The sequence below is a fragment of the Cottoperca gobio genome, chromosome 3 (genome assembly GCF_900634415.1).
Source record: "Cottoperca gobio chromosome 3, fCotGob3.1, whole genome shotgun sequence".
Taxonomy (NCBI): Eukaryota; Metazoa; Chordata; class Actinopteri; order Perciformes; family Bovichtidae; genus Cottoperca; species Cottoperca gobio.
In genome coordinates this window covers 13,828,515-13,846,021 of record NC_041357.1, presented here as the reverse complement: position 1 = coordinate 13,846,021, position 17,507 = coordinate 13,828,515, and the positions used below count along the sequence as shown (strand labels likewise).

At 41.3% G+C, this 17,507-nt stretch overlaps 2 protein-coding genes across 2 annotated transcripts; both read left to right on the top strand.

The window, feature by feature from the left end:
• The first annotated feature begins 3 nt into the window (after positions 1 to 3).
• ppef1 (protein phosphatase, EF-hand calcium binding domain 1) lies at positions 4 to 9,468 on the top strand. Its single transcript, XM_029457575.1, is given in 21 exon segments — positions 4 to 88; positions 435 to 578; positions 1,954 to 1,986; positions 2,279 to 2,406; positions 2,519 to 2,579; positions 4,139 to 4,302; positions 4,398 to 4,512; positions 4,967 to 5,013; positions 5,226 to 5,324; positions 5,326 to 5,393; positions 5,480 to 5,516; positions 5,663 to 5,812; positions 6,730 to 6,815; positions 6,817 to 6,870; positions 6,953 to 7,196; positions 7,299 to 7,484; positions 7,574 to 7,716; positions 8,181 to 8,287; positions 8,371 to 8,534; positions 8,999 to 9,083; positions 9,178 to 9,468. Coding segments are annotated over 20 exon segments (2,313 nt in total). The 5' UTR covers positions 4 to 88; positions 435 to 448; the 3' UTR covers positions 9,390 to 9,468.
• Positions 9,469 to 9,859: 391 nt separating this feature from the next.
• Positions 9,860 to 17,305, top strand: LOC115025373 (protein HEG). Its single transcript, XM_029457561.1, has 11 exons — positions 9,860 to 9,942; positions 10,634 to 10,720; positions 10,807 to 10,980; positions 11,204 to 11,368; positions 11,665 to 12,813; positions 13,897 to 14,049; positions 15,395 to 15,517; positions 15,732 to 15,860; positions 16,435 to 16,650; positions 16,742 to 16,858; positions 16,953 to 17,305. Exons 2-11 carry the CDS (start codon positions 10,672 to 10,674, stop codon positions 17,105 to 17,107), a joined length of 2,430 nt encoding a protein of 809 aa, XP_029313421.1. The 5' UTR covers positions 9,860 to 9,942; positions 10,634 to 10,671; the 3' UTR covers positions 17,108 to 17,305.
• The last annotated feature ends 202 nt before the right edge of the window (positions 17,306 to 17,507 follow it).

The following is a 17,507-nucleotide window of genomic DNA, read 5'->3' as shown; positions in this document are numbered from 1 at the left end:
AGTTTTTTTTTTAAATTGTATTTATTTATTTGTGCATCACATGGATTGTTTCTCCATGATTTCCGCATCGCACGGATACAAACTACAGGTAGGAACAAAAACACTGGGATGATTCACTGGATGCGTGTGAACTGAAATATGTGTGAACATTTAGAAAAGTAATGCGCAATTATCAGCATTGATCTTTTTAGTTGTATTTGTTCCTTAGCCTACAATATAAACGGGGGTTGTCTAACAGTGTTGACGCGTGATTAGCAGCCATTTACAAGCTTAATTTTATCCCCAGGGTTTCTTTATTGTGGCATGTTTTGTGAGGTTTGTATATTAAAGCCTGATTCACATTTGTTGCTGTGACGTGAGACTAAAGTGTTTCTGACATCCGAGTGAAACTCTGTTATTCTCTTTTTCTTTCAAATATACACTGACTGATGCAGTATTGTCAGGTCTCATGCCACCAGCCAGATGTGTCTACGCCTTGGAAGCACTGACTGATGTGAGCCCCGGGACCTCCTTGTTGGCCATCATGGGATGTGGCACCTCCGTTGCTACGGAGACACAAGGGAAAAGAGTTGAGACAGGTAAAGACATTTCAGCTGACAGTGTTCACAGACCAGGTGAGCACAAATATTCCATAAGAGCTGGATACTAATTGGAGTACACATTTGTCTTCATACAGTCTGACATCATGACAAAATCACAGTGTAGATCCTCAAATAGTTGTCCTCTCAGTCCACATTGAAAACTAGAGTTGGAACAATAAGTCAATTAGTTTTTAAACAAAAATGCCAAAATGTGTTTGTTTTCAGCTTCTCAAATGTAAAGATTTGCTACTTTTCTCTCAATATCGTTGTAAACTGAATATCTTCAGGTTTTTGGCAAAATAACACATTTGAATAAGTCATCTTGGACTCTGTGATGGGCATTTTGTCAGCTATTTTTACATTTCATAAACTATATAATTAATTAAAGTAATTGGCAGTCTAATCGATGATGAAAATAATCATTAGTTGCAGTCGAAGTACTTTTCTTGCTAATTTTTTGTCTTCTTAATTTCTAAGGAATTATGTAATATTATACTGCTATTGTTAGCAGTAGTCATGGCATCTCAATGTCACACTATGTAGTATGAATCTGATGATAATTAATTGCCGCTGTAGTAGATTTTCCTCAGACTTGTTGCACACACGGCCAGATGTTTGACAGATTGTGCTTTTCTTTCTTCACAGTCTGTCTTCTCTCTTTAATGAGTGTCGTTTCTGCTGCAAGCTCTTAATTTGCTTAGTTTTTCCATTCTCACTGTCGCTCATGACCTCCCCTGTGTCTTGTTATCTCTAGTGTGTGTGTGTGTGTGTGTGTGTGTGTGCCTGCCTGCCTGCCTGCCTGCCTGCCTGGCAGAGAGAGGAGAGAGAGAGAGGAGAGAGAGACAGACAGACAGACAGAGAGAGAGAGAGAGAGGAGAGAGACAGAGAGAGAGAGAGAGACAGAGAGGGGAGAGAGGGGAGAGAGAGAGAGACAGAGAGGGGAGAGAGACAGAGAGGAGAGAGAGAGAGAGAGAGAGGGGAGAGAGAGAGACAGAGAGGAGAGAGAGGTGAGAGAGAGAGAGAGAGAGAGAGAGAGAGAGAGAGAGAGAGAGGCGAGAGAGAGGAGAGAGACAGAGAGAGAGAGAGAGAGACAGAGAGGGGAGAGAGAGAGACAGAGAGGAGAGAGAGAGAGAGAGAGAGAGAGAGAGGTGAGAGAGACAGACAGAGAGGAGAGAGAGAGGGGAGAGAGAGAGAGAGACAGAGAGGGGAGAGAGACAGACAGAGAGGAGAGAGAGAGGGGAGAGAGAGAGAGAGCGAGAGAGAGAGAGGTGAGAGAGAGAGGAGAGAGAGGAGAGAGAGTGTTGTCTTGCACATGATTTTATTTAATTACCAGTTTCTTATGCTGAATTGTAGTTTTTTCTTCTTCTCTCAGATGACACAGTTAAGACTCCCTGCCCGGCTCTGAGTAAGACCCTGCTCATCTCTATAGATCAGTCTGTGACATATGTGACTTGTGCATTTTTACATATTAACCTGATGAATTCTAAACGACAAAAGAATCATTAGAAGTTAACTGTTGGATCAGAATCACTTCTTGGCTTAGAGACGCAGATGTAAGGAAATGTTCCTGTCACTGTGTACTATATTAAAATTGCTGTGCTATAATACTCACTACCACATGTCATTTTCATGTACTTCAGATATTTAAAATATTGTTCAGATCTAAATGAAATGTAACAGCTGGGTTTTTGTCGTAGCTATGAAGGCAGCTGTTTTGATCCAGCGATGGTACCGGCGCTACATGGCCCGTTTGGAGATGAGGCGCAGGTACACATGGAACATCTTTCAGTCCATTGAATACGCCGGGGAACAGGACCAGCTACAGGTGACTCTCCGCACAGGCATTTCCTCCTGCTTAAAAACTCACATACACTCATGTATGCTAATTCACAGAAGCACCATAAAGCTTAAACGTGTTCTGTTTTATCTTCCTTTAGCTCTCCAGTTTCTTCAGTTTTATGCTCGACAACTTCACTCAGTTGAATGGAAATGGACCAGGTTAGGAGCCAAAATACTCTTCCAGAATATTAAGAATATATAGTATTGAACTTCATCCTCACTATTTGAAATGTTGAAGGTAAAGTTGATTTTATTTTAAATAAAATAACATTTTCTGACTGGTCATATGGACATGAATGCAGGACTTGCACTGTACATGTGAAGTATTCACTCCTAATAGCACCTACAGGACTGTCTGTGTCTCAGAAATACTGAAACTTACATTTGTGAGGTTATTTTGAGCATTTCATTGATTTTTTTTAGGTTTTGATTATTGATTTATGTGAAATTAAATGATAAAAACAGAATTTTTTTTTAACACCAGTTGTGTCAGGTGTGCTGCTGTATTTTGGTCTACATTACGAAACCCATTGCGTATACCCTGTTGCTTAGCAACTACTGTGAATGTGGAGGCTAACGTGTCGGTGTGTTGCACTGACACAGCTGTGGCTGAAGTATGTCCAGTTAAAAAGCATAATGCTCCATTGACTAGCTCATCCTTAGGTCAGCCCTTATTGCTTAACATCTGCAGTACATCCTCTACGTCGATTTTACTTTGAGATAACATACGTTTATTTATTATACAGCATCTGTGTTTGTGTGTGTGACAGAATATAGGAGATTTAATAGAAACTTAGTGGGAAATAGACAAAAGACTTGCAAAAGAGAAATAGGCCTGGAGGTAGATGTCCGTTCATGCCTTGTTTGTTTGCATAAATTAGAGGTTCTCATTAGCATATTGGAGTGGTCTTTTAAACAGTGAGGTCACACAGAGCTGGATGTGGTGCCGTGTCAAGCTGTTTAGTACAAGGAACTACATATGGGATTTATTTTGCCGTGGGTAAACCCTTGTTTTTTTCCCCAAAAAAGATTTGACTTCGTTCATGTTCAGGGTTCCCACGAGGAAGCTAGAAATCCTTGAACACTTGCATTTTAATTTGATGTTTTCAAGGTTTGAAACGGCTTGTAATGTAGGTGATATAGGATCACACAAAACATCATTTTAGTTGTTTATAGCACAATAACATCTAATGAAATGTGATGAAGAAGTGTAATAATCAGAGTACTGTATATACTTTATGATTTTCTCTCCAGGGATCGATAAAGCTTTATCTTATCTTAACCCAGACCAATACATAATCATTTTTGTTTTAATAAATATGATTTATCATTTTTGTTTTAATAAATATGATTTATAATTTTAGTTTTTAATTTGTTGATTATACTTTATATTATTAATCCGAAACCAAAAATAAATTAGTAACTTAAGTTATTAAATATATGTAGCGGAGTAAAAAATAAAATATTTCCATTTGTAATAATATATATATATATCACAATATATATTGAAACCGTGAAATAAGATTACATATAGAAGATTTTTTTGATATGACCTACTTTTAGTAATTATCATTGTCTACAATTGTCCTACGTTTAGTTCAGACATGCTGTTCATCATTCTCACTTTGTATATTTGTGGACCTCTAGTTTTTCAATGCAGTCACATTCAGTAACGATGAGTTCAGTATGTTCACTTCTCCTCACGCTGTGTCCTCCAGACTTGATCTCCCAGCTGCTGGTCCCGGTGGTGGACCCCTGGTTAGATAGAGAGACCTGCTCCAACTTGATCACTGTACCAGAGTCGTACACCGGGCCCCGACTCTCGTTTCCTCTCTCTGTCTCTGATACGAACGCTCTCCTCGGTGCATTTAAAGAGCAGCAGGTACAGTAACATGGGTCTCTCTCTCTCTCTTTTACTTTGGATTATCTTGGTTTATATTTCGGTGCTTTTTAGGACATCACTTTTCTTCCACGCAGACTCTACATGCCAGATATGTTCTGCAGCTGCTGTACGAGACCAAGAAGCTCCTCAAGCAGATGCCCAACATCATCCACTTGTCGACATCTTACACCAATGAGATCACTATATGTGGTGGGTGACCATGACCACAGTTTCACTTGTTAATTCAAAATTGCTTGTCATTCTTAATTACACAACAGACGCTGCTTTTGCATCTGCTATATCGCACAGTACAGTTGGCCCCTGAATACATGAATAACCTACTTACCGGTTAAATGGTCGCTGATGTCTGCAAATGTTTTTTAAATTCAGCTGACTGTATCCTAATGGCAGTGTTTCAAGAATAGAGGTCTTGTTTATTTGCACACTGATCACGCACTTGACTCCTCTTCTGCGGCTGCCTCCTCCTGCAGATTCGCATGTAATTAAACTCAAGAATACTTGTGACTAAAACAGAAAATACACACCGCTTGGTTCGTTAAGGTGTTTTCATACCATTGAGGAATTTTAGACCTCTGCAAATCAGGTATCTGTTGAGCCGGAAATAAGATTCCAACAATTGCTGTGATTTTGCTATTTGGTACAGGTGACCTGCACGGCCGGCTTGATGACTTACTTCTCATATTTTATAAGGTATTGTACAGCCTTCTTATTTCCAATACAACAATCATCTTTAGAGTCATTCACTACCTACAGAAAATGAATGTTTCATGCAGATAATCTGATTTTATATAAATGCATAAAAGATATTAACAAGCAAATGTTTGTGACATCAAAGCTTCATCAAACACATGCACTCAAGACTTCTCTGTGACCTGATTCTACAACATGTTGCTGCTGTTTAGAACGGCCTTCCCTCTGTGGAGACGCCATATGTCTTCAATGGGGACTTTGTGGACCGTGGGAAAAAGTCGATCGAAGTGGTCATCCTCCTGTTCGCCTACCTTGCTGCTTTACCCCGACTACATGCACCTGAACCGAGGAAACCACGAAGACCACATAATGAACCTCAGGTTGGTAGGACAACATCTATTCATCAAGGTTTACCAAAATCACGAGGGTAGTAAAACTAGAATATGTTTGTTTGACATTGTTTCAGATATGGATTCACAAGAGAAGTCATGCAGAAGTACAAGGTACAGTAAAGTCCAGACACATGTCATTATTCTGCTTTTAATATGTACAGAACTCAGGTGCACGTTCTGCAGGTTGTATCTTGTAACTGCTGACGGTCACAGCTGGTGGAGCTGGGTGGATTAATAATCTGGCTGACTGTGCGCAGACTCATGGCTGTGAGATCCTCCAGCTGTTTCAGGACGTCTTCAGTCTCCTGCCCGTCGCGACGGTCATTGACGGAAAGGTCCTGATCGTTCATGGAGGCATATCAGACCAGACCGACCTGGACTTCCTCAGCTCCATAGAGAGGCACAAGGTGAGAGGAAACAAGCACCCACCATTCATCCTCCACCTGTAGCCCTTTAACTGCAATAATAGATGTTGGCCACTAGACGGTCAGACTTCTTTTTTAATGCTTACAAATTCACAGCCACCACACATCAATGTGGTTGTTCTGGCTACCAGTAGTTGTTATGTCGAGCTGACATGGAGCAACAATAGCATCTGCTGGCATGTTTCTCTCCATTTGGTTTTGGTCTCCACAAACTCCTCAGCAAAATATTTGGGTTATCAGCTTCCTACATGTTAGACTTTCTTCAGCAGCCTGTTTGTAACTTTGTTGAACAACAAGTCTTGAGGCAAACACACTCTGTTGAGATGCACATTTCAGTAAAAATGATGTGATTGTGGCAGTATATAGAAACACTCACTGTACATAAGTAATTTGTGTCAATGTTAATTTATTTGTTAAAAATTAATTAATTATTTCAGCTTTTAAGTTACAGGTCAATGCTAAATAATGAAGTGCTTTTAAACAAGTTTCAGTGTTGTACATCACATACTGAGGCCTTTTCATGATCATTCATCAATGCAATTGTTCTCATACAGTTATTGAAAGGGAAAATCAGCAAATGACTGATTGAAGTAGAGGAGGACACGAGTGCAACAGTTATTTATGTATCTTTATGTTGCATTTTTACCTTTTTTTATATTTACTCCTGATAAGAGTTAATACTGTACTAAGGATTCATATAAACACATTTCTTAAGTCAAGTCAGTTTTATTTATATAGCCCACAAATCACTAGTTCTCTAAAGTCTTTACAGTCGTACAAACATTCTGTACGTTACCCTCTGTCCTCAGACCTTGATATAAGTCAGTTTGTACTTCAATTTGGAAAACAAATGCCTTTGTCCTTACTTTACTTCTGTCTTCCCTTGTCTGCTTTTCTAGGTGAAATCTGCCCTGAGGTTTCCCAGACGTAGTTTGGAGCAGCTGGACATTGGTCAGTCTTGCAGACAGATGAAAAGAGTGAGATCGACAGCCTAGCTCTCATCCCAGCCACAGCAAGAACCACAGAACCCCCAACCAGAGGTCCGAGCAGCCCACCGATGTTTTTAAAGTGTACAAAAAGATTTGTTGTTTGAAATGACAGACCTTCACCTATTTGTTTTAGAAAGAGGCGTTGCAGGCACAGCCGACAGGACAGCACTGTCTCTACTTCTTCCTCCTCCTCCTCATCGTCCTCGTCGTCCTCTTTGCTCTGCTCTCCTCGAACGCCATCGTGCCTCTCGCCTCGTCCGTGCCCGTCCTCTCCCAGCATGCCTTACGCTATCAATGTCCTCCAAGTGCCTTTCCTGGACTCTCTCTCCTCTGTCGCCCCTCCTTTACCTCCACAACATGATCGAGAATGGAAACAGGTCAGAGGATTCAGTGGGAAATAAATGTATATTGTTCAACTCTGCTCTATTGTGTTCTGTGTCTTATTCAGCACTTTTCTTCTTCTTTCCTCTCTGCTGCAGATAGTGGATATATTGTGGAGTGACCCTAAAGCCCAAGAAGGCTGCAGTCCCAACATATTCAGAGGAGGAGGCTGCTACTTCGGCCCCGACGTCACCCAGAGACTGCTGCTCCAGCACGGACTCCAGCTGCTCATCAGATCCCATGAGTGCAAACAGGAGGGATATGAGCTCTGTCATGGTGGACAGGTAGACGAGAGGGACGCAAGACAATAATTCAGATTGTCCAAAAATGTTTGAGTCCGGAGAAATAAATGCGTGCATGTTTTCTTCTACAGGTGATCACCATTTTCTCAGCGTCAAACTATTACGAGGAGGGAAGCAACCGCGGTGCCTACATCAAATTGGGCCGAGAACTGGTCCCTCGCTTCTACCAGTACCAAGTCAGCCGCACAACACGCAAACTCACCCTTACACAGAGGTACAACAGGTGTCTGGTGTGCTCATGTGTGTCCATAAAATTGGGGAAGATTATCCACATTACTACATACATTACAGACCTCTGAACTGTACTGAAAAAATGAGTTGATTGATGGATTAGTTCATTTAAACAAAAATAAATAAGATTGTCAAATTTCAATTTGGTCATTTATAAGCCAGTTCCAGTCTCTCCACTGTGACGATGTTCTGCATTTGTCTGTTTTAAATATCCCATAATATATCCAAATATCTTTGGTTTTTGGACTTTTTAGTGGTCAAAACAAGAAATGTATAGATGCAACCATGACCGTGATGTCACTAATTTAACTTGTAGAACGTTTTATAGACTAAATTATACATGGATTTGTCGATTAAATAAATGAACGATTAATCAACAGTGACAATAGATATCTGTAAGAAAGCTCAGTCGTAGTTAATGACCTGTGTTTTCATGTATGTCTGCAGAGTACGAGCTGCAGAAGGCTCGGCTCTCAAGGCCCTGAAGGAGAAGCTGTTCTCCCATCGCTCTGAGCTGCTGTCAGGCCTCCAGCAGTACGACCACAACAACACCGGTGCGCTCTTCTCACTCTGTTTGCCTTACTTATGGTTGCCCAGCGTAGACATGTATAGTTTTATGCAAGCTTATCTCTTTCAGGTAATGTGTCAGTCAGTGAATGGGCTCAGGTGTTGGAGTCTGTGCTGAGACTGGAGCTGCCGTGGAGGACACTTCGCCCGCACTTAGCACGTCTGGCACCAGATGGCAGTGTGAAGTATCAGTCCTGCTTCGAGAATATGGAACCAGGGATTCCTCTGCCTCAGGTAAGAGGAGTGAAGGGGTACTCTCCTTAAAGGGTATTTTGGGATCCTTTTGTTTTAAGTTTATATTTTTTTACATTTCAGAGGGAAATGTTGCACCTTTTTTGTCTACCACACGTATTTGATGCCTGTAGTTTTTCAGGAACTTAAAAATATATCAGGTAATCGGGCATGCAATATCAAAAGGGGAAAAAAGGCTTCCTAAATGGGTCAGTAATAACACAAAGAAACATTGTGGGGAGCTTTTGAATGCAGGAAAGTGAGATCATCAGCACAATTCTTCATAATGTGTACTTTTGAATTGAGTACATTTTACTGCTGATACTTAAGCCTCATTTTCAGTGCAATACTTTTATTTGTAATGAACATTTATTCCCTGGTGGCACCTGGATTATTTTACATATTCGACCACCGCAGCTAGTGGTGGTTTATTCTACTTTATTTCTTTTCTTTTTTTCTTCTTTTAGGTGACTCCAAACATGGCTGAAACTCTGTTCAGATACCGGACAGACATTGAGTTAATATTCAACATTATAGACAAAGACCATTCAGGTAAAGAAAGTGTTGAATCTCTTTGAAGAAAATGTGTCAATAATTCAAAATGTATTCCTTACAGTTCAGTATATGGGCTACGTATGTTGTTCAGGTCTGATCTCCATCGAGGAGTTTCGTCACACCTGGCGTCTCTTCAGCGCCCACCTGGGGGTCGACATCGACGAGAGAGCCATCGATGATCTGGCCCGAAGTATTGACTTCAACAAGGACGGCAGTATAGACTTCACTGAGTTCCTAGAGGCCTTCAGAGTGGTACACAAACTAGACAACAAGGATCAGCAACTCAATGGAAAGATGGATTGAGAGAAGTATTCGTGAAGGGAAGAATCTGAATACTGCAGCGGGGAAGTCCTGCATGATCAGGAAGGAAGGAAGGAAGGAAGGAAGGAAGGAAGGAAGGAAGGAAGGAAAGTAGGAAGCAGGGAAAATATGAAATCATTTAGTATTTCTTAAGTTGTTAGAACACTAGCGGAAGGGATCTAGGGATGGCAATGTCAATCTGTAGGTTGCTTCCATCCACCACTTTGATTTTAAAGGGAAATATTTCAACAACTATTGGATTTGCCATGAAACTTTGTTCCACAAAGGAAAAGTCTGTAAGACTGATCCTCTGACCTTTCATCGTGCAACTCCAGCAAGCCAAAGTTTTCAGTAAAGAAATATATCCACATCAACCAGATGGAATAACATCAATTTTGGTACAGACAATCACGGTTCCAAGACGATGAATCCTGATGACTTTGGTGATTTACTGTCTTTTCATCTAGTGCCACCAGCAGGCCTTTGGATTGTTTCGACGTTAAATGGCGTGACACACTTTGGATGGGTTGAAATTTGACAGTATTTAGAAGAATACGTAAGTTAAATGGTGAATGGCTGCGTTTATATAGCACTTTTTTACTCTCATTCACCCGTTGACATACACACTGACCTGACCGTTGGAAGCAATTTGGGATTCAGTGTCTTGCCAGGTACACAAGATGGAAGTCCTGGGCATAAAGGTGCGCAGGAAAGTCATCAAGAACCCACACAAACCTGAAGCAGATGTTTCAGTATGTTCATATTCTACTTCACTCTGGCATCCTGCCCACTATAATTACCAAATAATGAGCGCAGTAAAACAGGCCCAGGCGTCCCATCAGCCTGAGTAAATGATGGGTTCAGGATGTTACTCAACAACTTGTGCAGCATACTCACACACACATACTTTAAACCCATGCACACACTCTCATTTACTTTATGAACTGATTGTTTTAGTGCCAGGATTCTTGGATGTTTCCCTCTATTTTTGTGAAACTGCTTATGTCTGAGTGTATGGTGTTGTTTTGTATACTCTAGCAACAAGTCAAATTGTTGCTACTTACTTTAAAGCAGGTAAAAACAGCATCTCCCCTGATACCTCCTTATCCATCTGTCAGAGTGTTTTGCATATGCACCATTTTACCCCTCCTTCCTCCCATCTGCCCATCCTGTAGTAATCCCAGAACGCATCTCCCCTCCCCTCAATCTTAAACCTCTCATTATACTACCTACTTTCCCTCTCCAAGTACTTCTCTTTAGCCTCACATTCCATCTGGGAGTTCAGATGGGGCTCCTGGCAGCACTGGTCACTCTGCTCTGCTTCTACGCTCCAGGTACTTCTCCAGATCATTTTCATACTTGTGTGTTGTTAAGAGAAAGGAGTGTTTTGCAAGACATTTACTGTGAAACTGTCCGACAGCGTGTGGAGCTGAGGGGTGCAACAGTTTTAGACACCTGGAGAACGGGCAGACGTTTTTCCGTTACGGTGGACTGATGGTGATCTTCCGCTGTCGTCCCGGCTACAAGCTCCATGGATACAAAACCAACAGCTGTGTGTCTGGACTCTGGTCCCGGGACACCCCAGTCTGTGTCGGTAAGGAGCTTCAGTCATGAGATTGTACTGTTAACCTTTTTATTTTAGCGTTTCAATTTCTGTTTTTGCATTTAGAGGATAACGTTGAACTCATTTGTTTTAGGTATTTTTAGATTTGGTTTTGCTTATATTACAGTTCAGTAGAGAGTTGAGAGGAGACAACAATAAAAGGCTTGAAAAGGTCCCCGGTCAGACTTGCAATGATATTCTCCCCCTTTTTCAGGCTCCGGCTGCTCCAACCCCGGGCCGCTCACCCACGGGACGAGCAGCACGAATAAGGACGGCTCCTGGACGGTGTTCAGCTGTAAGAGTGGCTTTCGGCTTCATGGGCCCTCAATGTTATACTGTAAGGGCCACACTTGGAATAGCACTATGCCTGTATGCAAAGGTGAGCATAAAAAAACTCTTAGCTTGACATGTTAGAAAATGCGCTCATTTGCTTATCTTACTCTTCACACGATAGTGACTGAGTTCATTTTACAACTTGTCAAACTATTCCTTTGAATTTGATCTTATAATAGCCACTGTCTTTGTATCACATTATTCTCCTATATTCTTTGATTCCAAAGAGCAGGAGGTATAAGTTTATTACTGCACTGTAACGGTAACTAACTGTCTTTAGTCATGTTTAAAGTGGACTCCCCCGTCTCCATTTGATCTTTTTTCCTCTTTTCTCCTTGTAAGAGTCCGATATGATGAGCTCGACTTCAGGTGTCCGTGTGCGAAAAACAAACATACACCTGAACCTGCAGGCTGCCGTAGTTCTGAAGAACGAGCAACAATCCCACTACGACACCCTCGCTAATTCTGCCTCCAAAGAATCAAACCTCAAATTTAGCTTGTTGTCTCACGCGCCATCCCAAATGTCCAACAGTGAGAGGTTTAAAGTGACTCACCCAAAGGTCCACCTTCAGCAGCATGATCAGTTTCCAGATGTTAAAGTCAAAGGTGGCGTCCAGACAACTCTTAAAGAGGCAAACGAAGCTCAAGGAGCAGAAACTGGGAGGAATGTCTCGGAGGCAAAGGCTTCTCAGGAGGAAGCAGAAAAGTTGGCTGAAGATGTCTCTAAATCACATTGGTCTACCACTCTCTCATCTACCGTATCATTAGTGTCAAGAACGGAACAAATAACATCTTCAATGCCACCATCATTTTCAACAGCCCATTCACCAACTATCACCGCTGTCACGAATACTGTGACGTTTGCACCAACTTCACCCCTCCACAACACCAGCAGTGAAAAAGTGCTCAAATTTGGAGAATCTGTCACTTCCCAGGATGATGTGACTCCCTCTGAAGAAGTAACAGGCTCCTCACAAACTGTGGTTGAAGACCAACAGGATGAAACTGGCAACCACTATCCTCCTTTGTCTCAGCCTGAGTCTGTAGATAAAGAGGAGCCCACAGAGACAGCTTTATCTATTCCTGTTGATTTAATATCCACCCGTTCTTCCTCTACTTCAACACCTGCTTCCGCTGCACCCTCCTTATCCCCCTCCATTCCCAGCTCCACCCAGTCCAATATGAAAACTGAAGTTTCTTCAAACACCTCCACCGCCACTGAGCCGAGATCTTATCCGACCGAATACCGCAACGCCACCTCCAAACCACCTCTGCTGTCTCTCAGCCTCAGCAGACGACCCGTGTGCATGTACCCGCCTGTGCCCGCTCACGGGACCTTTTACTTTCGCAATGTAGAGAATCCAGGTCCCAGAGAGTACAGACATTACATCCAGTATGCCTGCTACCCTGGTTACACGCTGGCTCATGGAGACATACACAGCTACTGCCAGCAGCGGGGCGTCTGGAGCGGAACCACACCTGTTTGTCTGGGTAAGTGGAGTCGCTGCTTCAAAACCTTTTTTTTTTTTTAATAAATGACAAGGAAAAGAAAATATTGCTTTATGGGTAAAGAAAGGGGAAGATGCAAGATACACTGCCCAATACTAGTATTTTTTGTCTTACTAATTTATTGGTTTGTTGTTTATTGTTGGTATAAGGGAGTTTTATATGAATAATATTTCTTTATGTTATCACCAGGCGCTGCCTACTCAACCTAGAATACATTGTTTTAGATTTTTTTTTTACATTTTGCACCTTAACTTTTACACTTTAAAAGGACTTACATTGGCAAGTGAAATAAAGATGGGTATCCACCAAAGATAATTGGCGCCCCATCGGTGATTTCTGTGTGAAACCATCCCACAAAAACTAGTAAAAGTAGGAAAACCTTACATTTTTAATAGGTAATGGGTTTATCACAGCAATCAATAGCAAAGTAAAAACATCTTGTGGATTGCAGCTTAAGAGGGATAAACAAAGTATCAGTAAAAGCAAATGTACAGGCCTAAATGTACTATGTCAGCATTCCAATTATACGTAGTGTTGTTACAGGATATATACAGTTTGAATGAAAATACAATTAAATGTAAGCATGGGCAGCATTACCGATTATTAATGTTTTCAGTTTAAACATGAAGGTCTATAACATATATATGGAGTGTGTTACCTATAGTTTATGTTAGATCTAGAAGCTGGAACTGGGTACTTTGGCATTTATGCCTAAAAATAACTTCAATAATTTCACTGATTATCAAAAAATAGCAAAAGAAATTCTGTCAATCAATTAATAGACTAATCGTTTCTGTTTTAAAGAAAAAATCAGGTCTTCTGCTTTACAGATGTTCTCATTCTGAAATGATAGAGCCAAAGATGCTTTTGAATGGTACACGTGAGTTACAGCGTCTGCTGTGGTTACAGGTCCCCTCCAGTCCTATGCTTCGCTCTGATAATGTTGCACCATCTAAAAGTGCTCATACAAATGCTCAAATTAATTAATGTTATTGTAACTGTTGTAATGAGCCTTGAACTTGTTAATTAATTCCCCTTGAATTGATCCTCACTGTTTGTCTCCAGAGTTGACACCATGTTCAGTAAACAACGGTGGCTGTTCCCAGCTGTGCGCTCACTCCCAGCACTACAACCAAAGCTCCAACGAGGCCAAGACCAGAACTCAGTGCACCTGCAAAACTGGATTCACCCTTCTGGAGGACGGGCGGACGTGTCGAGGTTAGTATATTAATGTTTTTCTTTCCTTGTAACATTCTTCTCGAATCCTCTGTGGACGCCCCGGGCCCTTCCTAATGACAACACAGCGTGCACTGAGGCGTGTTACAACAGGGAATTTCCTTCACATGTTTTATGCGTTTGATGTTTCACGGCTCACAGACGAGCGTTACAAGTGAGCTGTGAAATGTATGGCAGTGAGATCCATTGACGTTATATATTGTTACATGTGCCTGCTCACTATCACTTGTGAGAGCCATCAGTGGATGGTGTTGATATTATTTTGGAACAGTGTGCCCTCTGACACATGATCCTGTCCAGACTATGTGGTTCAACTGATTATAGTTTAGTTTCAGCTTGTCAATTCCACTGCAATGAAAAAACAAGAAACGGACATTTCAAGAAAAATGAGTTTATTTCAAAAGATCTCATTTTGCACCACACATTGTCCAAATAGTCGTCTATATAAAGATTTGTCAAGTGTTGTTAAGTTTGACAAGTACTGTACTTAAGTACAATTTTGAGGTACTTTTACGTCATTTTATGCTTCCTCATTGCACGTTTGCTCCCCTATATTTATCTGACAGCTAGAGTTATTTGTTACTTAACAGATTAAGATTTACAAACAAAACATGCAATCAATGATAATATATCAAATGTGATACTGTGCTATAGCTAAATTATCCAACAGTATATAAAGTAATTAAAATGTGCTACACATCCACCAGCTGTAACATTAAAATGCTGCTTATGTGGTGACAATATTCCAGTAATATACTGAAATATAACTCCAACAAGCAGCACTTTAATACTTAAAGTACATGTAGCTGTTAATAGTTTTGTACTTTGACTTCAGTGAAATCTTCAATGTAAGAAAAAGGGACATAGCACAATTGTGCGTTTAACTGAAGTAAGAGTCGAGCACTTCTTCCGCCGCTGCAGAAAATGCAGGTTTATGGAGAAATGTCAGGTTGGGCAGGAAAACAAGGGCAGAGCTTGATATACAAGCTCGCTGAGTCCTTTCTGCACATCCTTGTTTCCTGTCTCTGAGGAACAGGAAGTCAGAAAACATCTGCGTTATGGTTTTGCTCATTACAGGCCAAAACAGCAAGCAAACATGGAGACACATCAATGAGGTTTCAGATTCCAGCTTGATTCAGAGCGGCAGCGGAGAAGAGCCGCTTTCATCTGCTGCTCGTTTCTTTCATCTCTGTGCGGCCTGGACTGTGTGTGTTTTTGCCAGGTCGACTTAACACAAGCATGTGTTTTTATTAAATCTGGGTCCATTCAAACCCGTGCAAGATATGTGTTTTTATGTATGTAATAACTATTGTTTGCATGTGTGTAGATTTAGATGAGTGTGTGAAAGGGAAGCACCAGTGTCAGCAGAGATGCATCAACACATTTGGTTCCTTTAAGTGCAGCTGTGATGACGGCTATCAACCAGCTCGTGACCAGACCTCCTGCACAGGTGTGTGTGTGTGTGTGTGTGTGTGTGTGTGTGTGTGTGTGTGTGTGTGTGTGTGTGTGTGTGTGTGTGTGTGTGTGTGTGTGTGTGTGTGTGTGTGTGTGTGTGTGTGTGTGTGTGTGCTTGTGTGGCCTTGTGTATTTATACATTTGTGTCTGTTTATGTCATTTACGTCTATCAACAAAGTGTTTTTCTACATCGCTCTCCATCTTTCCAGATGTGGATGAGTGCCTGCTGCCTGCAGCTGTAGCAGGCTGTGTGTTTGGCTGTGTTAACACTCCTGGGAGCTTCCACTGCCAGTGTCCTGCTGGATACAGCCTTCTGACTGCAGAGAGCCACTGCCAAGGTCAGGGGACACTCGCCTAACATTAGTGTGAAGCAGGTCTTTATCTTCTGCCATTTTTACCCTCATTTAACTCTCTTAAAATGCAGAGAACTTGCATTTGAGATTTTTGACGTGTCATTGTTATAAAAAAACATAATAATTACATAGCTGGTTTTAGTTTCCATGGGTACACAACAACCTGAGTTGTTTCGTAAGTATTATTTGAAACTTATTTTATTTTGCAGCAAAATCATCAAATGTGAAAAGTGGCTCATGTTTCCCCGTTCTCCCCTCGACTCTTAGTCTTGTTTTATAGTTTTCATGACACTCAAATTTTAAACTCCAGCTGTATTCCAAGTAAAAAAAAAAACACATTTCACTTTCACTCTTTTATAGCCTGCCTTCATACTGCACAAAATTGTATTATATTTACTTCAAAATGTTACTGAAAAAGCAGCACCAAGCATTGCAAACTAAAGATTATTGTTCCATCAGTGCAAATTTGTCCCAGTGTCTTTACTCTTTTGAGAGTATGAAAATAAAATAGAAAATAGAAAAGGTGTAGACTTATGCTTGGTTGTCTTTTCTTATCCAGATATCGATGAGTGTGCTGTTAATCAGGGGCTCGGGCCGTGTACGGAGCAGTGCCACAACTCCCCAGGATCGTACCGATGCTCCTGCTCGTATGGGCACCTCTTAGCCGGAGACGGACACAGCTGTATCGCTGAGTGTCCAACGGGGTACAGGAAGCAACCACCAACAACAACGCCTGAGAATTCAACTGCACAAGCTCTTAGGGAGGAGTGTGTAGGTAGGAGAAAAACATGAACGCTAAAGTTATACCTTGTATGTCCCTATTTTTCGCCAAAGGATCATCAATAGATTCCTCTGTGTCCACACAGATATAAACGAGTGCCAGGAGGAAACGTGTGAGTGGCAGTGTATCAACCTGCCAGGCTCTCACCGCTGCATCTGCCCCAAAGGATACACACTGAACAGAGATGGGCAACGCTGCAAAGGTCAGTGGGGTCATTCATATAAATGGGAAAGTTGTATGTGTAAAAGTATTCACTGTAATTATGTGTACTCTGCACCAACCTTCCTCTCCTTCAGACATTAATGAGTGCAGTCAGAAGAATGGAGGCTGTTCCCACCTGTGTGTGAACCAAAAAGGTGGCTATAAATGTGCCTGTCCATCCTCCCATCGGCTCTCCTCCTACAGCTGGAAAAAATGTGTACCAAGGACAACAGCGAACACTGCCGGCTGAGCTGGACGGCACCTCAGTGAGACAGAGAGACATCCTGCTGGAGTCTGTTTCTTATTGTTAGTAAGTATCACTTAGTTTGACTGACATTGGCCTCATCCTCAGACCGGGGTCTTCACACCCCAAATAAACATTGGACCCATGAAACTGGCTTTTGATGAGAACTCCCAGTGAATGGTTCAATAATAAATATATGAGCTGTCTGTCCTACTTGTTAAATAGATTTCAGCCAGTTGTTCTTTAAAACAGTTTTTTCAGATTGATTCAGAAATGACATAATGTAATTAGTTGAACCATTTTAATTGTTGTATTTCAAATGTATATGTTGTGTTTGTATGTTGGGAATGAATAAACATATAAATATAAATAAAAAAGAATCACTGTTTTTAACCATCAACATAAT